We start from the raw sequence: 27,642 nt of genomic DNA, 5'->3' as shown, positions 1-27,642 counted from the left end.
TGTTTAACGTCTTTACATTTGTTTTTTTAAATCTCTCAAATCAGAAGTACTTATGATTTGAGTGGAACTGGTGTCCTCAAAAAACACAAGACAACTACTAATAAAAAGCAAAGATGTCCGTTAAAAGATGTACATTTTTTGAATAACTATGATCAAATATATTAACCATGCATTAAAAAAAAAGTGTGCCTACGAGCACACCGGATTCATATAATCAGCTCATCTGCATGCCTGATAACGATCCTATCAGGTGTGTTGGTATGCGGGAACATCTCAAACCTGCTTGACTCAAGACCTCGAAGACCGGAATTGATTAACCCTGGAATAAATGAACCAACCGACAAGGGTGGGAAATACATGACCCTTCATGTGGATTCAGGCAGTGAAACCCAGTGGCATTTAACCCAGGAATGATCAAAATATGAGAAATATTTGTTCTGCCATCTAGCATTATAATCTGTTATACATTTAACACGGTGTACTAAAAAATACATTGGCCCCTTAATCTCGCGAGTGCACATGTTGGCTGCAATAAATTAATTTGTCCAATAGATGGCGGTGTTGAATTAAACGCCAAGAGAAGAAAGGCTTTTAGTCTCCTATTTTTTGTTTTATAAATATACCTGCTTTTACCGAAGCTCATTAATTTAGAACCCGTTGACCAAAAAAACTAGTAAGTCACGTTCTTACCATAAGAGCATAGTTTTAATGTCATAAGTCATGTTCCAAGATTTATTCTCGAATTTAATGTATTCATGCTCCTTTAAAATTTGAACGATCCTGAAATATGCTTTGAATGTAGTTCCACATATTTGTTGAATTAAAAATGTTTTCTATAAATATACAATACATTACTTCCTCCCAAATGAGCGCTTGATTGGGCGGGGGGAAATATCCGCGCACTGTCTCTTTAAGCAGCTGGATCAGTGAGTGTCATTGGCCCCGCCCACTCCCGCAGCCTCCACTCTTCTCAGTCTTTCACTTGTGTGAGATGGGAACGCGCACAGCCGCTCCATCACGGCCCAGCAAACAGCCCCAATCTGCCGGAGAAAAGCGGACTAAAAAACAACATTACCACACACAAGGGGTAAGAAAATGAAGCTGGTAACCGAACTGTCGACTCCCAGCGGACCGCCGCCTCGTTTTTTACACGAGTCCGATGCTGTGTTTGCTTGCCTTACGTCCTTGTGAGCCTTTCTCCGTACGCTCTGCCGGTACAAAGGCACCTGAGATTGGAGCCGAATGGTCGGCCAGGAGTGAGCGGACCTGTCGGTGCTACCACGTCCGGAATTTACCGACACACACCACCGGCAAACCAAGAGACGGGTTATTTCTTTGACATTTTCTTTCGGGATTCGTTTCGAGCTGACACTGGACAAATTATTTCTTTAAAGTGACACATGCTGGAATAATGCATGAGAAAAAAAGACAGCTTTTTCTCCTCCATTATTTCTCATTCTCCTCCATCCGGTCCTCCTCATGAACACCCGCTGTGTTGTCCACAAATGGATGTGTTGCCCACGACAAGTGTCATTCATTTGTGTTGGTGAGCAGGTCATCTCAAGGCCTGTTGAAAACACTATTTAACCGCAGGTGAGCTGTTAAGATTGTGCTGGTTTGGGCAAATAAGCCACATTATGGTAGAACCGGTGGGATTCATCGAGGCGTGGAAAGCTCAATTCCCAGAATCGGACCCCCCCAAGATGGAGCTGAGGTCTGTGGGTGGTATCGAACATGAGCTGGAGAGATGCAAAGCGTCCATCAGGAGACTGGAGCAGGAAGTGAATAAGGAACGCTTCCGAATGATCTACCTGCAAACCCTCCTGGCCAAGGAGAGGAAGAGCTACGACAAGCAACGCTGGGGATTTAGGAAAACGCCTCTCAATGAGGGGGTGGACCCCGCTGCCTCTCAGGGGGCAGAGTCTCAGCAGCCGCACATGCAGGAGACCGGTGGGGTGGGTTGCGGCAGCGGGTACGGCGCCGCTCCTATTGTGGACAGAAGCCGCTACCAGCCTCATGGAGATGGAACCGGCAGATCCAAACCGAGACCCCCGCCGGCGAGGAAGTCGGCATCCCACGGTGACGGGCTGGAGTCGGCTTTCGAGGCCCCCCAACAGGCTGAGTCGACATCCTGTGACAATCTGGATGGCCTCTCGCCCTCCAAGCAGAGAGTGAGCGTCTCCGCGTCGCCCCGACGGCCGGCGCTTCCGCCACCGGACAAAGAGCTGGCCTGTGACCCCAAAGACAAGCTTGGCATGGGCCTCGGTGTTGCTGCTTTGAGGTCCAACTTCGAGAGGATCAAGCGGGCTAATTCTCACTCCGTGGGTGATAAAGGTCAAGAGAAGCAGCCGCCATTGCCGCCGCCACCTTTCTACACCAACATGGAGTTCCATCACGACAGGGGTCTGGTTCGGGTCAATGAACGCGAAGTCTCGGACAAAATCAGCTCTCTGGGGAGCCAGGCCATGCAGATGGAGCGGAAGAGATCCCTGCACTCGCTGCCAGGTAACCTAGCAACCGTGGCGGGGGAGCTCCGCGCCAGACCCGTGTATAGGGGTCGGTCCACTGAGAGCACCTGTGGCTACGATGCAGAATATGAAGACGGAGAACCCAATCAGAGACATCAACGATCCAACGGTGGCAAACCGCCACCTCCTCCTTGGCAACCTTCGGATTTCCAAGCCTACTCCAGCGTCTACGTTGGCGGCGTGATGATGGGCGAAGGTGGCGGCGGCGACGGGCGTAGCGCCGTCCAAATGAGAGACCACGGCGGAGGCGACGACCACCTCCTGACGTGGCCCCGCCGCTCGTACTCCCCGGGGAGCTTCGAGGACGTCGGCGGGGGCGGGGGCTACACGCCGGACTGCAGCTCCAACGAGAACCTGACGTCCAGCGAGGAGGACTTCTCGTCGGGACAGTCCAGCCACGTCTCGCCCAGCCCCACCACGGCTTTCCGGCGGCCATTCCGGGAGAAGAGCCGCTCGCCGTCGCAGAACTCGCAGAATTCCCAGCACTCCTTCGACAGCAGCAGCCCCCCGACGCCGCAGTCGCAGAAGCGCCACCATCGGCAGCAGGGGGGCCATGTGGTCATGTCGGAGGCCACCATTGTCAGCGTTCGCAAGACCGGGCAAATCTGGCCACCCGCTGTTCATCACGGAAGAACGTCGCATGATAACAGTTTCCATGGAGACCACCTCGGTGAGTGTTGAACACGCGCCTTGAGTGTAAAGCGTATACGCACGTAGCCTCTTCTTCGGATGTTAGCCCGGCGTGGGAGAAAGATCTCCCGCTGCTTATTCCTGGAATGTCACTCGGGTGGGAGAACAATGCAGTCAGTCTGTGTTGAAGCAGCCTTTTCTCACATGAGATCACAGTCTGGAAATGCAATCACAGCTGCCTGTCTGACTAAATGAAGCTATTCTCCAACTTTTGGTTCAAACGTAGTATAACATTGGTGTTATTGACTCCTTTGAGAGAGAAAAAATGATCCCTAGCAATTATGCTGTGGTGCCTGGTGTGTTAATCATGACTTTTGCTCAGATAACTGTCAAGGCCGACCGTCATAATTGTTATTTTTTTGTATGAGGTTGGTTGACAAGTTTCACACACACACACATTCCGTGATTGTGATGCGAGACAGAACGATAGCTAATTAGAAAGCCACTTTAAAATCGCTATGTTGCCGGGCAAAAATCGAGAAGCACACGTTTGTTTTGTTAATAAATATGTCACTCAAGTCATTCACTATAATACAAATGACAAGGATAGTTTACAACTGTAGTGTAGTTACTACTAGATAAGCTAACAGCTAGCCTAACTTGAATCCTTTCTTCTACCACTATTCTCTTCTTTTATTATATTCTAATCTCCGGTAGTCTCCATGTCCTGTGGCATTGTGCTACCCCCGCAGGTCAGTCTTGGTACTACAACAAAAAACTGCTACACTATATGAGCAGGAAAAACAAACTATGACTTCTATGTCATGCGGAGTCTCGCACATTTAATTAAAAAAATCGGAGAAAAAACTAGACAGGGCCATCTGACTGTAGAAGATGTTAGAACGTTTTACAAATCAAAGAATCAAAAATAAAACTAATAAACTGTGATTTACCTTTATAAAACTAATACTATAATTACGTATATCAAAAATGTCCCTCACGTTAAGTCCTTGTTAATTATTTTTATGCCTGCGCTTTCGTGGTTTATTTTAAGTGTATTTATTTGGGTATTACTGTACGGCCATATAGAAGAAACAAGGTCAAACCGTTAATTGGGAATTGTAGTTTACATTACTTTATTTATTTACTAAGCGACTTACTTATTTACTTAGTGGCTTTTGTTTTTGTATCTTTCACTCCACAAATAGTCAATATAGTAATAATAATAATAATAATAATAAAAACGATAAACTACCGGTAAAAATACTAAATTAAAACAGAGCATTGTCGACAAAATAACTGTAAACACTAATTCAAACTAAAAAAGAAAAAAAAAACATATAACCCTGGAATGTGCCATACTGCCACCTATAGGTTTGGAGTGGAGCAGATTGACAACTGGACTGTGCTTTTATTTTTGGGTGTGCAAAAGTGCCGTTAATACTGAAAGTTTCGTCGGAAAGTCTACTTAATGAGACCACTATCTTGAATTATCGTCTGGCTTTGGTGGAGATTCACGCTGTTCCGCGTGTTCATTTAGACTTTTAAGTGCTAAATTTCATTAAATTATGCAGCTGCTGTACCCGGTGCTGTTACTAGCTTTGGGTTTATTGCGAGGCACACTTTATCCTAATTCCAGAGTGAGCGCATATTTATCACATCATTATTCCGGGATGTGTTACAGCCTGAAATCAGGTAGTACTCCTTGCCTAAATTTCCTGCGGATGAGAATTGATCTGTTCATCTATAATTCATTTATTTGAACAGAGGTGATGACATTGTGGCCTTGGTTGAAATCAAATGTTTTTGTGTGTGTGTGTGTGTGTGTGTGTGAGCTTTGTTTTGCTCCCCCAGGCAGGATGTGATGGGCAGAGTACAAGAGTTTGCATCCTGTATGGAACATTTGCAGGCAATGTGAAAGAAGTGATTTTCACAGGAAAAACATAGTCATTAAGATTGTGCACAGTTAGCAAAAAAAACAACCAATTAAAACACACACATACAGCAAATGGAGCTTGGTTACAGCTGCAGCGTTGAGGATTATCACTGCGCTTTCTGCTCTCTTTGTTTTAGCATCTTTTCCACCACAATGAGCCCTGTGGGGAGGAAGATGGAGGATGGGTTGGGGGGGGAGATGCGTTTCAGACTGATGTCTTTAGCGGGGATAATCTAGATTGGCCAATAAGAAGTTGCTTAGACACCCTGCAGAGATGGGCCCGGCTTTCAATGGGCGTCACGCTGACAGTGAAGGTGATGCTGATAAATGTTGCATCATTTCAGGCCCTGATGTTGCGTAGTCGGAAGCCAAGCAGGACGCTTTGAGCGCGCGAGGCAGAGCTGTCGTCTTTCGCTTGGCTGGTCAAGAGAGGCCCAGATGGGAAGATCTGGCCCGTTGCGTAACCAGAACACACACACACACACACACACACACACACACACACACACACACACACACACACACACACACACACACACACACACACACACACACACACACACACACACACACACACACACACAAACGGAGCGAGAACAAGACACACGTTGTTGTTTACTTAAACACCTTGAAGCCGCTTGGCCCTCAGCAGTCGCTGCGCGAGTATTAAGACGAGGTCGCAGGAAGCCGTGGGGCGCCGTCACCTCTCTTTTTACACGCCAAAGATGCGTAACAGAAACATAATGAGGGTGAGGGGATGTTGTCAAGGATGAAGCACGTCTTTTGTGATGACAGATAACAAGGGAGCAAAAAAATGAAAGGAAAGAAGTTTCTCTAGTGTGTCATTCAGCGGAAATGCTTTGCAAGTTAGTTAAAGGCAAGGAGAAACAAAATAGTGCGGAAGAGCCTATCTGATGTAGGATAGCATGATTCCTTTGGCACAAGTCACAATTATTATTATTTTTTTTTAATTTTAATTTTAATTTTAATTTTAATTTTAATTTTAATTTTAATTTTAATTTTAATTAAATTTTAATTTTAATTAAATTTAAATTTTATTTTATTTTATTTTATTTTATTTATTTATTTACTTTTGCTGCGCTTGAGACCAGCAGTGGCTGGATTTTGGAGCATTGGCTGGGAATCGAAACTTGGCCAGCTGCACTAAAGCCAGTAAGATGTAAGGTATTATAAGGTAGTAAAAAAACAGGCATTTTTTTTCTTTAAAAAAAAAAACCCCAGTGGAAACTGTATAGATTCGCTAGCATGCAGATAACATGGCTAGCTAGCATGGCTAACGTCGGTTTGTTTTTGCTATGACGTTATTTCACAAGCGGAGAAGAGCAGGGAGAAGTAGATAAGTACTTTTCCTTATTTTGATGTTATCTAAAAATGAATGTTTTCAGCCAGCTATGAGTTAGCGTGTGTACAATTTGTGAAATATAGACAATTCCGAGCTTACGACACAAGTCAAAATGGCAGTCTTACTCCGTGAAATGACCCTCTCCGTCCATTGAAAAGCACTGGACTTTGGATCGTTATAATTTGATTTGTGAGGATTATTTTGATTTTTAAATGTGACGAAATGTAGTTTGACTAGTATAACAATCTCCCTGGTTTGTATGCTAGTCACAGGCACGTTTGCTAGTCACAGGCACGTTTGTTTACATTGTGTAAAGTAAGGATTTGCATTGCGTTGCATTGCGGAAATATCAGAAATGCCCGGATGTTCGGAATTGTCAAGAGACACACTACCAAGGCATATAACATGGCTAACTAACTAACTAGCATGGCTAACATTAATTTGTTTCCGCTCTGATGTTACTTCAGAAGCGGAAAAGAGTAGAAAAGTAGCTAAAATTAGTACTTTTATTGTTACATTTGGATTTTATCTATAAATTTACACAAATTTATTATTATTCTTAATTTCCATTTCCATTACAAATGTAATGTACATTTACTTATGTGCCTACCGAGTGGGTTCAGTTGGAAAAAGTTATTTATCCAAATATTTCAAAGTTTTAGAGTACTAGCAGTGTGTTTGACACAAAAATTTGAGATCACTTGAGCGAGAATTGGCAAAGCATTTAGACTACAAAATGTAAAAGTATTGCACTTTTCCCAGTTATATTTCCTGGGGTTAATTCAAATGCATTGCGGCTTAAATAGCAAACTGCTATCAATTTGGCTAAACATGTGCTCAACAAACACAAAGCCAGCAGTAGCATGTCAATGTGTGCCAGGGGAGAAGATGAGATCAGATTTGTGGAAAGGTTGAAAGAAAGTGATTAAGCGTTAGGAGGATTAGCACTGTTAGCAGGCCTGTCCATCGCATTTACTTTGAAACATGATTTGACACGGACATTTGAGCAATATTGCTTCATGGTAAAAAAATTTAAAAAAGCGCACTGACTTTCTATCTTTTTGCAGCGAATTGAGTGGCAGCATAAAGGGGTCACGTTTCTGACCCTGCTCGGCTCATAGCTGCTTTTGGAAGGCGTCCTTACTGTAAGCCACCTGTGACGTTGCCTGTTTCAAGGTGAACCAAATAAGCTTTGCTGTGTCAGCATCGTGTTGTTTTTGCGTTTTTGAATGGAAGCAGCTGGGATCGCTGTAGAAAATGTATTCATGGGCATCATGTTGTTGTTATTCTTTACAGCAAACTCAAGCCTAGCTGCTATCGGTTTTGACTACTTTGAATACTTAAGTCCTTATAGTGAAGATGGTTCTTCTAACAGAGCTGGTGTTGCGTGTGTAACCGTCTCGGGCGGGTGGGGGGGGGGATTTACTTCACAAATCCTGTAACAAGCCAGCGATGAGTGTGGGTGACAGTACTGTGCAGCGGCAGTGCCAGAGCGTAAGCTGGCTGCCAAACTGGATCGCAGGAGGTCCTCCTTGCACTTCTTCACTCGGAGATTTACTTTGAGTGTGTGCAAGGTAGGGGACGAAATTGACAATCACTACGAGACGCCGAGACAGATTGAGTCAACGGGACCTGCAGCAACAACTCCGCGTGCATTACAGTAGCGGCACAATGACCCTCTTGTCGCGCTAATGGAGGATGGGCCGAGGTGTGTGTGTGTGTGTGTGTGTGTGTGTGGGGGTGTGTGTGTGTGCGTGTGTGTGTGTGTGTTTACATGCCTTGAGTGAACTTGGCACTGAAAGCCTCCCGTTACTACCAGCCAGCCAGCATTCGGGAGCTGCGGCGTCCGGTCACCTAAGCAAAAGAGTGGCAAAGCGCGAGTGGGTGTGGTGTGTTTTGAAGATGAGGAGTTAGTTGTAAATTGGGAGGACGGAATGCGGGACTTCCATGCCAGCTTTTACATGGGGCCGCTGCTCACGTTAATTATGCACTATTATGTCTTTTCAACTCCATGTTGGCTCAAACACGGAAACTTAGCCTATAGTTTGTGCCATATTGTTATTTATGCAGTGCGTATAAAAAGTCCACACGCCCTTGATGGAGTGCCAGGTTGGTGCTGACATATTTTGAACTGCTCATACATCCCTCCATTTTGACTAAGTTCCATCAGTTGAGTTCCATCTGAAGAAAACACTATTCTGCCAACCTTGGTTTAAAAAATTTGCAACATTTGAAATCTCCTAAATACATATGTTACAGTCTGATGGGGCGGGGGGGGGGGGGGGGGCTGGGGGGGGGTGTGGGGGCGTGCCTAGTAGCTTGCAATTCGATCTGCATCACGATTCGATTCGATATCGATTAATCCCGATACAAATCTATAAGTCAATTATTGTGATTTTTTACTCAAACTCAAATTTAGAAAATACTAATAAATAAACTTGTACACTGTAAGATTTGTATGAAAATGTACTCCAGGCTTATAAACTTGTGGTCCACCGTATTTAACAAACAAACAAACAAATCACATTTTAAGGTTTAATGTTCCATTAATATAACATTCTTCCATGCTTAAAGTGTGAACCCTAACTGTAATTGAGACATTTTGTTGAATATTTCCATCAAAAATTGATCTTTAAAAATCGATTCGGATGCATATTGAATCGATACGAGAATTGTGCGCTGTAATATCGCGATATATTGCCGATTTTTTTTTTAACACCTCTAGTCTGATGAAACCAAGGTTGATTTTTTTTTTGACAATGCTCATCACGAAAAGAACACCATACCTACAATAAAGCATAGTGGGGGCATTAAGATGTTGTCAAGGAATTATGAACAGTTCCAGATAAAGATAACATAACTTCAGGCTTGTGCTAGAAAGAAAAACCATGGCAGAAAAAAAGTCTACTAGAACAGCTAAAACATATTTCTTGTTAATTAGAGGCACCAAAATTGGTGGCAGGTGTTTGTTGCCCTGTCGTGTACTGGGTGTGCACATTTTGCAACTAAATTATCATCACAATTGTTTATTTTTACCTCCCTTCTCATAAATTTGATTTAAAGGACCTTTGTGCAGTTTGTCACTTTTTTTTTTTTACTCGCGACTGCCACCTCTGGCCCAAAGCGCAACTGCATCATCTGTGTCAGACTTGTTCATGGTGCGCGTGCGAGTACGTGCACGACCTTAAAGTGACAGTCACAGTTGACAAATGAAGACATGACTTCAAATGAGGTAGGAAAAACTCCGCCCCTCCCCCACCCCACCCCCAAATAAACTGTGGAGCGTGGGGGTCCGCACACTCTACTATAAAGGGACGATAAAAGCTGATAGGTGCAGTCAGAGTAAAACAGTTAGGGCTCTTCGTACTCATCTGGGCATTGGTGGAGCATGCATGATGTAGAAAAAGCTTTAACGTTACATTTTTAAACGGCACAATGCACCTTTTAAAAAAAAAATCAAATTGTTGTAGGTCACATTAATGGTGGAATAGTTTATAAAAAAGATATTTTCTTTTTTTTTTCACATCACAAAACATGGTATTTGAACAGGGGTGTGTAGTCTTTTTATATCAATCTTGCATTACTCCTGCCGTCATTCTAGATTTAATTGTTATTGTGGTTAATGTTTAATTAAGAATGTTAACTTGGGAATTTGAAAAAAAAAAAAATACTTTTTTCCCCCTATGGTATTTATTTAAAATTATAAAAAAAGTAGTCCAAACAAGGTGGCACATATTGCGCTTGAAGGCCTTACATTTTCCACTGTCAGGGGACTGGCTGGTTGTAGTTCATCTATGTTTTATAGTGGTTGAGGGGTCTGGGGGGGAAAAAAACAGCTCAATAACCCTAGTGTGTATTTATTGGTGATAAGGGAGAATAGCAGCCGAGGAGCGAAAGGAAATAATCAACACAAAACTTAACGACACGCCACTCCAAGTCTTCCAGATAAAACTCCTGATTATGGACTATCATCTGCCTGTATATTGATTGTGATAGACGACCCCTGCAATAAAAAAGTACTTGGAAAATCCCTTCTGGTCAACCAAAACCCTTCTCCTCCCTCCTCCTGGGCCCACCTCATATCAGCTGCCGAGTTTATGTGGACTGGCCACCGCAGGCTTTTCACAGTTTTTTTTTTTTTTTTTTGTGTGTATCCTTGGTAAGATGCACAGGGTCGTAAAACACAGCCAGCTCTCTAAAGGCGTGGGGGATGGTGTGGCGTATATAAAGACCTGCTTTATTTACTGCGCAGATCAGAAGCTGGGATGGCTTCTTATGAAAACGAATAACCGATTGGGCCTCGTTCATCTTAATTATCTGCCGCTCCCGTCTAGACATTAAAAAGGGGGCATTCCGCCTATTTTGCATGGAAATTTACAGCGTGTCTGCAGCTTGTGAAAACTGTTGTTGGGCCGTGTCGTCGCCTCGGCGTCTCCGAAGCTTTTTCAAGTGCAGTGGAACCAACCTCCCAAAACAAAAAATTCTCAGGAAGTAATGTTTCAATTTAAAGTCAATTTGTTATAGCCTTGCCAACATGGGGAAAAAATGGAACCGCAGATAATGTTTTGATTAATAATTTTTAACACTCTTAACTGTCATGCGAAAGTAGAGGTTCATCACTATATTATAATAAAAAAAAAAGCTACCTATCGATAGGCCGACTTTACTCGTTTTTGAAAAATGCTCAGATACTAACACACTATCATCACTTACACTTACCACTTACATTAAGCTCCTGAGCATTTATACTTATAATACCACAAGTTAAACAACAATATTTTTTTTCTTTTTACTTATATTTACTTATTTTCATTTTGAAGTTAACATGCAGATTGCTAACGCCACATGACCAAATCCAGAAAACAGGTGAGCTGTGATTGCTCGTTACCTGTTTCCTGAGCACCTGTGATGTCTTTTTCAGTCGACGGCAAGTGGCAAAAATATGTTTTTAAAGGTATTAAATACGTGAAAAATAATGACGTTATCAAATAAAATCGAGACAAATGTTACGTTTTTACTGCTTAAAAGTACCCCTTTTGACTACCTTCCAACTAAGTTTTTGATGAAAATGTACCAGTCTAGGCAAAAATACATAAAAGTTCCACGAAATGGACATAAGTATTGACTATCCAAAATATTATTATGCCGGTTTAACTTTGTAATGTATAATGTAAACAGTAAATGGATTTATCGGCTTCAGTTTGTTCAGCAAGTACGTAATTTAATGATTATAATAATTCCAACGTAATCCACTGGAGGACACGAGCAGTCAGTGCTGTGGCACACACGTCACCCACATGTTGTCTTCTGGATTGGGGCGGGGGGGGGGGGGGGGGGGTCGGTCAATACAAAAGCAGTCTAGTCATGCGAACATGTAAACTTTAATCTGCCCTCTTTTGTCTGGGAATTACTAACTAATTCCGATTAACATTAGCCTTTCTCCACCATGCTAATGCTCCATGTCCTATATATATTTCACCCGGGATTAGCACCAAGCGGCTAGCTTGTGCTGAACAACTGTTTGTTTGCTTATGCGACGTTAAACAAAATAGTAACATAACCGAGGTCAAACGAAAGGATGCTTTGTATTGATGTATCTGTCTCAGTGGATTATGACAAAAAGAGGATTTGAAGCGTTTGTGTTGTTTACAGCTCATGTACAAAGTTGCGTCTTCATTGTTAAATTTCCCTTTGGAAACACAAACTAGCTAAAGGCTTGGCGTTAACCTAACCTTGCACCTTCACCTCCATCTTACTAAGTGTGTGGGGGGGGGGGGGGGGAACAAACTCATGACCGCCGCTACAGGCCATTTTGTTACAGAACAGCTTGGACTGATTTGGTTCCCATCATCCGATTCCCCACCCAACCACACACACTTATTTTGATTTACTTGGTTTGTCATGTGACACAAAACACAGTTTATAGGCATGGAAACGCAAACATCCCTTTTTATGGTCTTTGAACACAACATGAAAGATTCAAATTGCCTTTTTGGAGCGACAAAACACATTTGAGATGAATTGGAACAGGTTGTTAGTCAGACCAGTCCAAAATCGGTTGAAAACCTTTTACTTTGAAAAATTTCAATCATAATATATAAAAAAAATCCCCATAGATGAACTCACAAATCGGATTCCCAGAAGAGTGGAAAAGCCAGCTAACTCCATATTTTCACTTCCTGTTGGTATAACGACCAGGTGTCCCAATACTATTGTCAATTTAGTGCACACAGACGCTCAGTAATTCCGCTTCATTGTGCTGTGTTAGCTGTGGGGCAGCTTGATGTCTTTGCTTAATAAATAGCGGTTGTTAATCGCCGCCGGTGCTTTTTTTGCGCGTGAGAGGTGGCGGTAGTGACTAGCGATACTGTAGGATAAAGTAGCCATGCTGTAAAAATAAAAAACACATTATCTGGCTAATGAGCAAAGTGGCTGGCTGTTGGCAGCCGACCGTGTTCCTTTGGCGAGTGCAGTGGAGCAGAGTTGGAGGAAAAAGGCTTCAAAAACAACACTGTAAAAAATTAAAAAAAGGAATTACCGTACATTTGTTCCAGGCTGGGCACAGACTTTGATTCCTGTAGCATGTCGTAACGCTGGATAATGCATAGTTTTGCTTTAAAAGGCACATAAATGCATAAAGCTGTTAGTTTTGAAGTTATGAGGTATAACTTTGACATTATTCTCAATATATAACCACCAAATTGGTGTGTTTCCTTTCTGGAGATGCTTTGCTAGGCCTTCATCTCTGAAAGTCTGAAATTACTTTCAGGGTATGTTATTGTTTATGGTCATTATCACGTTTTGCCAATATTCGGGATTTAAAAACTGATGCTGGTTCTTCAAGCTGAACATCTTAAAAGTGCTACTTCCAATCCATTGTGGTGGTGTGTAGGAGAAGAATCATAAAAACAAATGACTTCTAGTAGGAACTAACGGTAGAGTAAATTTAGACTTTGCGAGACAGCCTGTGTTGTTTTGGTTGAGATTTCGTCGTCGCCTACAAAAACAACCGCCTTTGACGTTCCGCCGATACACTAATGTAAGGCGTTGCTTTCAAATACACTCACGTTAAGACCTGTTTTGAAATGTTTTGTGTCATTAAAATAAACGGCCAAAACGGACACGTTTTTTTTTTTTAATGGATTTTCTCTTTAAAAATAGTTTCATGTAAACAGTCTTGACCACAATCTTGGTCTTGGCGGAGGTCTGCTCGCTACTGAGTGCTCTTGTTGAAATATTATGAATGAAAGCAAGTCTGTGAAAGTTATTATGGCCGAACTTCCTGGATAATTTACGGACCAGACCATGAAGAGGGAGGAAACCGCGTAAGTGGGTTCTTCAGAAGCAGGCCAGGATCGATGCGAAGGTATTTGATTAGTAGGAAAAAAAAAAAAAAGATCATTTGAAGTTGACGTTTTTATTTGTTTGATATTTGTTGAGCTTTTTTTGCTGGAGATGATGTGGACAAATGCGAGCTCCTGGGGATGATCCGATTTCATGTTGTGATCTGCCTCCCTCCCATTTCTTCCCTGAATGGCCTTCGGTAACAGCCATCCTTCTGCGATATCTCTTTTATGTCACTTTATACCCTTTCGTCAGTCCGCCTCCCCCTTTTTTGTCTGCCTCTTTCATTTGTGCCCTGCCTGCAGCAACTTTGGCAACAAAAGACGCAGATTTTTAAGCCTGATTTCCCAAAAAATGCAGGACGCTTTGAGAATGATAATATAGGCTGCGCAATTCAGCTGGAAATGATGAATATTTTGTTAAATTTTTAGGCTTCTGCAAAGTTCAAGTGTACTTTAAGCAGGTTAAGAGAAAAGTGAATGGAAGTCACTTATCTGCAATCAGTCATTAATCGGGAGGGTTTAAAAAGGCCTTTTATCCCGAGATGTCCATTGTTCTCTGCTTCTTGTCAGACAGGCAGCAGAATCCGAGCCAGCAGCTTTCAGACGTATTTTTAGTTATTCTTACCTACCCGGCAGCAAAATTTAGATTAAAAAATATGGATGGATAAATCCGTTTACGCAGTCATTGTTGAGGGGGAAGATTGTCTTAGTTGACTTTCAAATGCAGGACAAAAACCTATCATGCATATCTGGAGAAAAATATTAGTGATGGCTAATTTATTTTTCCATAAAGGGTTCCTTACAACGGTAAATGAAAAAGTGATTTAAAAAAAAGAAAAAGGTGAATAGTTTTGGGCTACAAGAAGTAGATCCATTTCCCCCTTTTCCATTCCATAATCCTGACTCAGCCCTTCTTTGTCTTTGTTCGAGGCAGTTGGTTTTCCACTTTAAAGAGTTCTACTGTGGGATATCCCACAAAACCAAGCTGCAATGAACACATCAGTCAGAGCAACAATTGAGTCGGGCAAGGGTCTCCTGTATTTACTTCTTTGGCATGTGGCTGTTGGTAAAAACACAACTTCCATCATAAAAGCGCCTGATATTTTCAATTTTACTTTGACTTTATAGTCATTGTGTGAGGGCTAGTCAGAGACTGTGGGCCCGCATCAGGACCCCCGGGCCGGTTATAAACTGATAGAAATAAAAACGCATCTAATTTCGAGAACCTTTACTGTGCAGATCTTAGCAATATGGTGCAAAATTTGCGTGGAACTGCCAATGTGGAGTAAACATTTTTGAATGGCAAGTATGTTAAAACATTTGAATATGTTTGAACGTACTAGCAAATACGTTCAAATGTACTTGCAGGCTAAATGCTACAACCATAGCACATTTTCCCATAATGCCACCTGCGCATAATTTTTTTTAGCATTTGGCTCACATTATACAAATACATTCAGAAATGAAGTAAAAAACATTGTTTATTCATAACTTCTTTGATTTATTATTATGTCTGCAGTGCACGATTTAGATTTTGGCATTTTCCCCCATAATGCAATAGGGTATTGACTTGCTCATTGGAAAATATGCTATGTTTGTAACATTTAGCCTACAAGTACGTTCGAACGTAGCCGTATGTATGTTCAAATGTGTTTGCAAGTATATTTGAATGTATTTGTGAGAAGGTTCGAACATATCAAATATATGTGAATGTGTCGAACAAAATCACCAGTCAAAAATGTTTACTGAACATTGGCAAACTCCTTCTCGCGAAGCTGTTGTATTATTTTTCCATAAACACCTAATTTATTTGCTAGTTTGCTTTTCGAGTGTTTGTAGATGGTTACTCGCCGCTGTAATGAGTGGCATACTTCTTTTAAAAGGGTACTGCCTAAACATATCTTCTAATGGTTTAGCGGCTCTACTTTTCATGTTAGCTTAGCGGTTAGCATGGCTTCCGTGTGTCTTATTCTGTTCTCCATGTCTGAGTGTCGCATGCAGCAACTCATTTTATAGTGATAATGAAACTTGTCAGAAGTTTAGTTTATATACCGCAATGGAGGCGAGGATTATAGCGACTCAGAGGAGTTGTGGTGGGACAGTGTTTAGCCGCGATAGCTAGCCAGTTGCAGCTCGTGCGGCGCCAGTTAGCTTAGTGCCTAGCATTCCCCCAGTAGTTCCTGAACAGCGGGGCAGTTTATTAGTCATTTCAAGCCTGTTTCTGTTCCTGGAAGTCTACTGGCAAGGTGTGATTAAATCTGTATTTATATATTTTTTAACTCATTCACTGCCATTGACGACTATAAACGTCAAAAATTCATTTGAACTATTTCTGTTAGTTAAAAAAAAAATTCCCCCACTTTTGTTAACAAGAGTATGAAAACCTAGACATTTTTTGTAATAATATTTTTTGTTTTTTAAAGAAAAGATTATTCAAAAATTAGGGGCATTTTTTTAATTGTAATTAATCGCATGACTTAACTAGTTAACTCACGATTAATCACAAATTTTGTATCTGTTCTAATTTGTCATACTCTTGTTAACAAAAGTGGGGAAAAAAATGTTAAACTCATATGAATAGTTCAAATGAATTTTTGACGTCTATAGCCGTCAATGGCAGTGAATGAGTTCATTTTTTCCACAAAGGGGCATTTTGTAAACCGACGGCAGAACGGGCAAACTCAATCTAAACGTGTTACGGAACACTGCAAAGCTATTTGGCATCGTTTTATCTGCCGTTGTTTGGTGTAAACAAGCAAAGTGGTGTTGATGACATCATTGTGTTATTATGGAAGAGACGCCTTTTAATGTTAACTCAACTTTTTAAGGCCATACACAAGGTGCGTAGTGAAGTATGTTTTCCAAGTAAACTCACTTTTTTTAGACATGATGTGATTGTGCATGTGTTTCTTTATGGTGGGATTCCGCGCTTCCTGCCAAGTGTCCACATGGTGTCCACATGGCCAAAACGGTCTCATTTTACACAGCTTTTCTCCTTCCCTTCCCTTCCTCTCAACTCTTCTATGCTTTCCATCACTTCATTTCATGTTTTCCTCCTCTTGTTCTCCGCTATCTTTGTGTGTCACTGTCTCTCATCTGGCCCACTTTATGAGCCTATAAATGGCAGCACTTGCTCACGGCTAATTGCTCTTGATGGCACCCGGAGACATTTTCTCTGTCACATCTGCGTGGTACAGTTAGTAGCTTGTCAAATTGGCGAGGGTTTTTCCGGGACTGCCCACGAACAAAGAAGCCTAGGGGAGGTTGGAGATGTGAAACTTAAGACTGAATGCCTTTCTCCGTCATTCATTATTGATGCCGCACCACTAGAAATTGGCTGTTGTAACACTGGGTGTCAAATTCCCGCTTTTTGCACGGTGCACCCCTGGGTCTCCTCTGCCCCTCCATTTTACACATTACACAATTACGTAGAAAGTGAAGCAGCAAAGTCATTTGATTTTCTGTGCAAATCATGCTCGAAACATTTTTTTAAATTGCATTTGTGTGTACAAATTTGAGAGCAGTAGGGTTGCACTTAGCTCATCACAGTACAATTAGAGGTTAAGATTGTTCAAGTGTTAACACCGTGGCTAACTTTAGGAAATTTGGGTTTGAATCTCTTTTTTTTTTTTTTTTTTTGCAATGAAGAAAAGAACAACATAGCTGACTGCTTGCACATTCAGCATATTGTTTTCTTCTGCCTTGCGTTATGACTCGTGTCATGATGTAAGGATAATACGGGGCCTGTGCTGGAGAAAGAAGCTGGTCCAGCTGGCGTATTACCATAATATCATCATTCACAACTTTGCATCATGTGCAAAAGAACAAAAAATGTGTGAAAATCTGCTGAAAAAATTGTTACGCGGCTGAAATGTGCTTCTTTGTATTTGCAATTTGCAGTTTAAGCTAAATTAACCCACAGCGTCATATGCTAATGAGCCGCCATGATTGCCATCACTATTCCATGTAGTGGACAAGTTGTTAAATAAAAATGAAGAGGAGGTAAAAAAAAAAAAATGCTGTTGTACAAATATGCACGCCACACCCTCAAAACTAATGACTATCGATAACTTTTTTCTTTTTTTGCTAATTCAAACTGTTCATTTCCCTCCACTTTGACTTATGCCCAATTTCCAGCTCAAGTAAAGAAGCCCCAAAGAATGATGCTGGAACTGCGGCCTTACACAAGGTGCAATTATAAACAGTGTTGGTATAAAAAAATAAAATAAAATCCCTTACGGCTTCTGCTAGAAAGCAAAATAAATGACTGAGATTAATTATGAACATATCAGGTATAAGAAACTGCACAATTGTGCAACCACATTATTCAATTGTTTATTTCTACTCTCCCTCGAAAATATTTTTTAATTGACTTATACAGGCTGTAAACTGTATTAATGTTGGAGAAAAAAAGTCTAAAATGTATTTATCTTGATGGATTTTTTTCCATATCACAAAAACCTGGATTAAAACAGGGGTGTGTAGACTTTTCATGTCTATTTAGCGGCGAACAGCAAAAAGATTCAGCCCGTGACATGTGGCCACCATGAGTCACACGCCAATACCTGGGAGGCCGGCTGGAATTCTCGCGCTGCGGGGGGGCGGTCGTCTGCTTTGGTGTGACATCCGAATCCATCATGCACGAGTAACAGGTCACACGCATTCACAGATGATTCAAAGCTGGTGTGCTCTGACCCCAAGCTGTAAATGTTCTTGTTTACAACCAAACTGTCGCAGTACGAGTCATGCGTTGTGGCAACATATGATGACACGGTAGTTTTAAATCATAGGTTCGCACCCTTATTGACGACACGGGAGTAATGTCAAACCTCTTGACGGACTGCGGAGAGGCCTCAACTGAATTCTACTGTCATACAAATATGCCTAAAGTCGAGTATAACCAACGTTTCAGCTCGAATCACTGTACAATATGTGCAAAAATAAATACTGACTCACCGTCAAGTCTGAGCCCCGAGTCTGTTTTCAAGAGAGGAGGTGGTTATAGCTTGATTGAGTAAACGTCTGTACATAGTGTATATAATATTGATCCAATTCAATACTAGGTTTTCAGGCTTAATATTAAAAAAAAATAATAATCTTCCAAAATAAAAGTAAATACAAAGCTTGTTATGTAATTAAAAGGAAACTAGGACACTGTAGTTAATAAAGGGAAGAGTTATTCAAATATTTCTCGCGACTTATTCCCATTGCATTTATTTAATCATAATATATTTTTATGTAATTTAATGTTAATAATTTTATCACGTTCTGTATGTAATTATTTACTTTTAAAAATAAAATAAAAAAAAATAACACATTGTAACTGGCCTGTATTCGCCTTCTGCTTACTTCCCAATTATGTTATTATTATGTCATTATTTTTTTTTATTTAATTTTTTTTTACAGCAATGTTGCATGTGCCCTGACTGTTTTAAACACGGCATTCTGATTAATATTGTGTTTGTGCAATATGAGTTAAGCAGCAAAATCCCCCGTTTTTATCCATCTCCGGGGGGGGCAGCCATTTTGCCACTTGCTGTCAACTGAAGATGACAAAAGAAGATGTCGATTTAAGTGCAGAATTTCACTAATCACAGCAGGCCTCGGTACCTAACAATGTCAAATTTGGGGCCTATAAAGGCTTTTGTTGTAAAATACTGTCTGTGTGGTGTTAAAGTCCCCACTGTCTGCGCCAATGAGCAGAAGAATCATTTAATCACCACAACACCCTCGGCAACAAAAATATTCATAAGCGCATTGATCATTTAAGTGGATTCATAGCGAGGTCAACCATCAGAAGACCTCTATGAATCTATCAGCAGGAAGAAGGCGGCGTGGGCGTTGCGGTCGGAAAGCTTTCACCTTCATGTGGCGCTCCGCCCCCCCTCCGGCGATGGTATTACTGCTGAGCTGCAGAAGAGAAATCCCTTCACGGATCATGAAATTGCAAAGGGAATCTATTTTTACACCATGTGACTGCACATAAAATGGCAAATATATGTCACGTGCAAGAAATGAGCAGCGCCGAATGAACGTCTAATTAAATCTGGCCTTGTGGTTTGTGGCGCTGTGCTGATGATGACTATTATATATCCAAGTCTACATGAGCGTGTAGAGCGAGCGCATAAAAAGGATCTCATGAAAATCAGATGACTTTATTTGATTAAATCCAGCAGGAGTGTTATGTGTGTTTGTTGGTTAGCACAATTACGCAATTGTAGGCAATTTCATAATATTTGCAGACAATAGGCACTAGGGTTCTTAAGATGTACTGATACACCAAAGTGTTTTTTTGCTTTTCTGATTTACCGGGAAAAAAAAAGTGCACGGTTTTTCGTAAACAAAAACTAACAAAATTGCTTGGACTAAAATTGAAAAAAATACTTTTGATTTGAATAACAGTAACTATAATTATAACAAAAATGTCTTTTGTTTTTGCCTTTTGTCAATTTATTTCATCCATTACTATACAACCGTTCAGGAAAAACAAGGTCACACAGTCATCTGTGAAATAATACTTTACTTTAGTTTCATATACTGGTACTTAGTGATCTGTTTTCGTCTTATACTCCACAAATACACCATACATACAAACATAACTTAAACTAATTCTGTCTAAAACTAATACAAACTAAACTAAAACAAAGCCTTTTCAAAAACATGCAATCTAGCAAAAAAAATTAAATCATTAAATAAAAGTATATATATATATATATATATATATATATATATATATATAATAATAATAGTAAAAAAAAAAATACTAAAACAATTTTTTTTTATAACTAAAACGAACCCTACAAAAATTAACTAAAATTAAGCATTTTTGAAAAAACTAAAATAATAATAATAATAATTATATATATATATACAATTTAAAAATTTTGTTTGACTAACTGTTTTTTTTTTAAGCAAAACATAATAAAAACTATGAACAATATTGAAAAATTCCGAAACTGTAAACCGCAAGGTTGCCTGGGTCTGAGACAGACAGGGAACCAAATCTCTGCCATCGGGTGTGAAAATGTGGAAGGCATTTTCTCACAGGTATGTATTTTTTTATTGTATTTTTGGCTTGGGTTGCCTTTGAGTAATTTAGCAAAACATAATGGCTAGCTAACCCCAGCTCGAGAGCGTCTTATCTATTTCACCTCATCATCTCCTTATCAACGGCCACATTCAAGAGACAGCATGCATCCCTTAGTGGGAAAGCACACAGCCAAGCCAGTCTGTGGAGTATAAAAGCAACATTTGACAGCGTTGTTGTCATGCCAGTTGACGCGCATGTTGTTGAGCGCTGTTAAGCGGAAAATGCGCATTGCTGGCATTTTTATGGGTCCACATTGTGGATGAAGATTTTTCCTGCAGTATTTTGTCAGATGAGAAAACACGAAGACATGCGACGGGCAATTGTCCCACGGATATGTGACCCAGAACCCGTCCTATGCGCACATGCCTCAAACATTTTGTCTTTAAGGACTTTGCAGCAAAAAACACGCAGAATTGTCTCGCTCTTGACAAGGCGTCAGATTAAAACTAACGTGGCATCTTTCTTTTTCTGTCAGCCTCAATGTTGCGATCAGAGTGGCTAAATCTTCACCACCGCCTGTGAGGATGTCTGTGTGCCTTTTAAGGACTGCGACGACTGTAAGACGATTTGCCTAAAAAAAAAACGTTTTGAAAATAATAACATAATACAAAATGATGTGAGACTTGTGTTTTTTTGTCTGACTTCTAAGGTATCATTTTCCATATATTTTCCTTTTTTTTTTTTTTGGTCATAGTTTGATAATCCCACTGTAATTCGATGCTCATCAAGCCCCGCGAGATTTGTGATACTGTTATATTTTTTTGTCTCCGTAATGGAAATACAAAAGTCCGCTGCAGTGCACAAACATGCTCAGATGAACATTTTACCCCCTTTAGATGCGTCTTCATCTCTCTACTCACTCTCTCCATCACTTTACTTTAAAATTCATATCCCCCCCTGCTGAACATCTTACATAAGCGAATTAAAAAGCAATGCGGCGCTTCATTTTTCTTGGGCTCTTTTTGTTTGCGGGAGTTCTTTCCAGCTGAGGGACCGCGTCGGATTGAGCCGTGAATCTGCACGTTTCAACACATGAATCGGCATAACCTTGATGTGATTTTTTTTTTCCCTCCCGAAATGCCTTCCATTCAGAGTGAGACTCAATGCTGTACGACTTGAGGCGTTTGCGTGTGCGGACTCAAGCACTTAAACGAGAGGTCACATGCTACTAAGAATAACCCTACTGAAACATTCATCGATCTCGCCGACTTTAACGGCCTGCGTATTTTAGAGCGGCCAAGGTTAAAGTGAATGAAAGAGTGATTGTGGGCAGTTTAAAACGGATTTGTATTGACTGCGGGACATTTTCAATTGCTATTTCCGTACACCCGGGCTCCCCTAATTTTATCATCACTATTAGGGGAAATTGAGGGGTTTTGAACAAACAATAACCTTTTTTGACTTCAATAAGATTAAATGTGTTAAAGTTAAGTACTCAGTAAGTTCAATTGTTGATACCTCCTGGATGCGCTTCACGATTTTCTTTCGCACTATTTAGCTAACAGTTGCTAGCTTCTGGATGAGCTTCATGTGGTTTATAACTATCTCTGCCTTTTGGATAAGAAATTCATTACACTCCTACATAACATTTGTATCAAATTGGATTTGGCCAAGCTAAAGTGCCGGGTAGCGCAGAAAAACAGCTGTTTTCAGGCTAGCTCAATCGAGCTAACAGCAGCTAATGATGCCATTAGCCTATGGATTTTGGAGGGTTTTAAAATAATTAGTGTCGCCTTTAGATATGACTATAGCACTCGATAATATTGTACTTTATAAAAACAACATAATTACATAATGAAATAGAATGTAAATAATTGAACAGTTTGGTTTTTTTCCACATTTATTGCGTCACTTCAGTGGACATTGTGCTGCTCCTTCTGGTGTATGTGCCTTGGCAGCATAATATGGCCATGGACAACTCACAAAGAAGAATAGTTTCACAATTTGCAGAGGATAAAGAATCTATGCTCGTGTGTGACTTTCGTCAGTAGTTTGACGCTAAACTTCAACTCGGAGAGTCGTTCTCTATTTACCGAACTACTGCTTGTAGAGAATTCCGTTTTTGCCTGCAAGTCTAGAAAAACTGGGAAGTCTGGTCGCTCACGTCTCAAGGCGCCACTGTATTTAAGTCGCTTAAGCAGACATACTTCTGCTTACGTGGTTGAGCTAAAAGTAGGTACTGTCCTCTTCTACAGTATATTTTGACACTGATCTTACAATGTCTTGTCTAAGAGAGGCTGATTCATAAAACTAACTTCAGATGGAGGGCTGCTGTCGTGGATAATATGAATGTATGATGTGATTATAAACATTGTGTACGCACGCTCGAATTAGAAAAGTTCCAAGGCGGCTGACGTGTGATGACAAGCAAGGAACGAGGGCAAAACCAAATTTAACTTTTAACGCATCAGATAAGCAATGAAGGGCTGCAAGAAGCCCGCAGCCACAAGAGGAAGTAATAATGTGGCATTTGGAGACGAGTACATACCACATAGCACAGCATGTTGAAGACATAAGCCTCAAGTGATGGAGCAGAATCCAGTTACGTCCCGTGAATATTGGCAGAACAATAACCAAATAGGCCGATTTTAAAAGATAAAAAAATATATATATATTTTAAATTGAAAAGATTATTGAAAATTAAAAAAATAATAATTAAAAGGATTTTTTTTAAAGAAAAGATTATTAAAAAAATTATAATAAAAAAAATCATAATTACAATTATTATTTTTTAAAGAATATATTAAAAATAAATTAAAGAAAAGTTAATAAAAAATTAGAAAAAATAATAATATTTTTTTAAATTGAAAAGATTATTGAAAATTTAAAAAAATAATAATTAAAATGATTTTTTTTAAAGAAAAGATTATTAAAAAAATTATAATAATAAAAAATCATAATTACAATTATTATTTTTTAAAGAATATATTAAAAATAAATTAAAGAAAAGATAATAAAAATTAGAAAAAATAATAATCTTTTTTTAAATAGAAAAGATTATTAAAAATTAGGAGCGTCTAGCGATTAAAATTTGTAATCGTAAATAATTGCATGATTTCCCTTGTTAACTCACGATTAATCACAAATGTTATATATGTTCTAAATGTACAATAAAACAAATCTAGGTTTTCATACTTTTGTTAACAAAAGTGGATTTTTTTTTTTTAACTAATCAAATTTGAGGAGTGAAATTATTCAGTCCTGCCGCACAGCATACAATTCATTTACTGTTAGCAATCATTTTTAGAGTTTTACTAGGGACCATATTAGCTCATTTAAAATGTAAACTATTATTATTATTATTATTATTATTACTTATTTATTTATTTTACAAATTAACACATCGTACGCGAATGACTTTTTCTCCCAAGATTTTCAAAATTTCCTTGTGACAAGAAAAAGACATTCAAACATTTGGTGAACGTTAAGCAAACGTTTAGTGAACGCTGCAAACTTGAACGAACCCTGACGAGAAATCAACATTCGCTACTTTCGCAAACCCTCGCAAATGTTCGCCCCCCTCACCGGGATTCGGGCTTCAATTTTACACTTCTACTGCCCGGTCATGGGACGTTCAGGCCGAGGTTTCTTTTGAAAGTTATGGCATTTTCAACTACTTGGTGTTGGGGAGTACTCAAATTTAAGTACTTGTACTTATTGTTGGTTCGAGACATATGGTAATAATGTGCATGCTGCGTGTCCCAAAGTGTCTCCCAAACAAAAGTTTGGGGATAGAATTAGTGATGAGATGAAGATGAACTGAAGCTCATGACGCTTTCCCACGACCTTCTCTATTTCTTCCTTACTCATCGCTCACCCACACACACGCACCTTTGGATTTTTGGTCATCTTTAGTTTTGGGTATCAGTGGCCTGGCCTACCATCGGTGAAAAGTGGGTCACTGGCGGTTTCTTGGCGAGCTATTATTTGTTGTCACTCGAGTGTAGCGAAGCCCCGCTGGCCTTTGTCTCACTTCTCAAAGGATAATGGGCGCCCTCTCTATGACGCCCCCCCCCCCACACTCCTTCCTCTGGTCGTCCGTCCTTGACCACTGCTTGACTCAGCGCCGCCTTGGGCTCACTGCCAAGGGCTCACTGATCAGTGGTAAAAGGTGAATTACTCTGGCGCAGTGCTTTTGACGGCACTGTCAATTTGTGCATGAGTGTCGATTTGCATGTTTGCTAATTGATGAAAACGTGGCTTGCGAGAAGCTTGTAAAAAAAAAAAAGTTTGGGGGGGAAATGTTATGTATCCAAAGCACTCAAACTGGTATCGGTGTGAACAGAATTGGTATGTCGACTACCCCCCATAAAAAAAAGTTTAACACCTCACATTGACTTGACTCACTAAAAGCAAGATGTAAATATTGCATGCGCTACACTTGAAGCACTAATTTGAGTTAATTGTTTCCATGTTGCTCAGCTTCCTCTCTTAGCCCTGGCAGTTAAAACACAGTGTGAGCTGGATATGGGTCAGACCACCTCCCCTGACATGCATTGTGTGAGTGTGAGTGTAAGAGAAAGAGGGGGGGGGGGTGTATCTCTGCAGTAGCGAAGCACTATCTGTTTCTGCTTATTGTCACGGAGACACTCACACTTTTTGGGAGGCTTTTGTCTGCAGATAGAATGGCTGGCTCTCACGGAGAAACGGTCGGCAACTCTGCAATTTGGATGGAAACATGGCTAACCACTTTCGAGTTTCTCATCATGAAATATTCACGTTGAGAAGAGACATTCGCTCTGTCTGTTATGCCCGTTGGTAATGACTCTTATTTGGTTTAACGACATTCTATCTGGTAATGTCGATTGTGTTGTCATTTTTTTGTGTCAATCTCTGAGCACATTTTCTTTGTTTTTATGGACTCACACTGCCGGCAAATTACAATGGAAGCATTTTAGAGGTGGGCGAGTACCGTTGCCGGGTATCATATTGGGCCAATACCCGGCCCTATTTTCAGGTATCGGGGCTTGTTACAAGGCCAATATCAGCAACGGCCATCCTCTTGTGGCCATTTTATGATCATGAACAGGAAATTATAAGAACACAAAATAGCCATTAAGTCATTTGCTCCCAAAAACATATAAATATGTTCTATTTTAAATGTTTTAAGTGTCCCAAAGACGTATTTATATGTTTTATGTCTTTTTTTTCTTCTTCTTTTTTTTAAATGCTAGAGCATACAGAAGGCTTTGATGCAGCCTCTCAACTGCAAAGAATGGTTGAAGAAATAGTAGTTATTACACAAACGGCCAGCAGGCTGCAGTAGTGTAAAAGAGATCAACCAGGGCCATGTTGAAAAAAACCTAATTTCTTACATTTCTAAATAGATTTGTAAGTAATGATGAAATTTAGCTATATTCTAATGCTAATTGCTGCAAAATGAAAACAGATACACTTATCACTTACACTTATCGAACATCGCAAATTTTATGTATCAAAAATACTAGTGGTATCCGTTCTTGGTATCTGTGACTATTCAAGAGTCGGGTACTCGTACTGATATCGGTCTGAAAAAAGTGATATCGAATATCACAAATTTTATCTATTAAAAGTACTAGTGGTATCGGTACTTGGTATTGGTATCGGTGACTACTCAAGAGTGGAGTACTGTACTTGTACTGGTATCGATCTGAATAAAAGTGGTAACAAACATCACTAATTTTATGTATTAAAAGTACTATCGGTATCTGTGACTACTCAAGTACTCGTGCTGGTATCGGTCCGAAAAAAAAGTGGTATCAACCATCACTTCACATCACATCACAATCTCATCTGCGTTTGAAGTTATTTGATAAAACTCATTTTAGGAAAATAGTCAAGGCTGCCAAAAAAAGATTCCGTTTGAGGTCAGAACATATATTTATATGAACAAAATGTGCCGGCCCACGTACAATTGTACATCCTTCCCCTTTTGTCTCCTTGAGATGCTTCAGCGGGCAGATTGGTGGAGTGCACAACACCCACAAGGGAATTGTTGCAGTTGTGGTCATGCAGAGTTGATTTGAGGACCTTCAGGAGTCTCGGGCTTTAATTCGATTTTTGTTCTTCGGGGTTACAGTGCTATTTTCAGCCAGTTGGTGATTTATTTTGCTTGCCTGCGCTTCACCCTTGTCGCAAACAGCGTTGCAGAGGCGCATTGTGGTCAAGTCGTCCATGTTGCCTGAGAAAAACATTTAATTCTAGACACGGCTTTAAGTGACTTTGTCAAGTTAGGTTTATTTATATAGCCTTGGAATTTTTTTTTTTTTTTATCCGAGCAGGGAATGAAGATGGGCGGAGAAAGGAGAAGTGGCAATAAAAAAGGCCAAACAACAACAGCAAATTTAACTCATAAGTCAAAGTACCACTTCATTGTCAAAAACATGTAACAGAATCGTTATGAAAACACCTGGGAAGTGTTTTAAATGGTGACAAAATGCATAATGCATCTTCTCTTTAAAAATACAAAACACGCGCCGGCAGCCTTGTGCTGAGAAAATGCTAAAAATACTTCATCCCATCCCACCGTGCTCGTGTATCTTGTTTGTTTACCTTTGTGCATACGCTTGTGTCAGCTGTTCAGGCGAATAGTTTGCCTCTGGGTCATACCAATGTGTGCTTGCAGCTTAAATGTTTGCCTCTGGTGACAGCTTAATGGTCTGAATATTGACACTGGGAAGAGAAAAATACAGTCCGCCTATCTGCTTTGCAAGTTAAGCAGGTTGACGGAAGCAAGAAAAAAAAATATGGCGGAGAAAACAGTAGGCAAA

General features: G+C 40.3%; 1 protein-coding gene across 1 annotated transcript in view; it reads left to right on the top strand.

The window, feature by feature from the left end:
• The first annotated feature begins 970 nt into the window (after window positions 1-970).
• Window positions 971-27,642, top strand: part of bcr (BCR activator of RhoGEF and GTPase) — a 72,585-nt gene continuing 45,913 nt past the window's right edge. The window contains exon 1 of the mRNA XM_086096466.1: window positions 971-3,198. Within this exon, the coding sequence (XP_085952592.1) occupies window positions 1,638-3,198 (1,561 nt within the window). The 5' untranslated portion in view covers window positions 971-1,637. The remainder of the gene's footprint in view (window positions 3,199-27,642) is intronic.

Source organism: Leptonotus elevatus, chromosome 15 (genome assembly GCF_054856555.1).
Source record: "Leptonotus elevatus isolate MCC_2025b chromosome 15, RoL_Lele_1.0, whole genome shotgun sequence".
In the NCBI taxonomy this organism is placed as follows: Eukaryota; Metazoa; Chordata; class Actinopteri; order Syngnathiformes; family Syngnathidae; genus Leptonotus; species Leptonotus elevatus.
The sequence above is the reverse complement of the archived record's forward strand: the minus strand, read 5'-3'. Positions and strand labels throughout refer to the sequence as shown.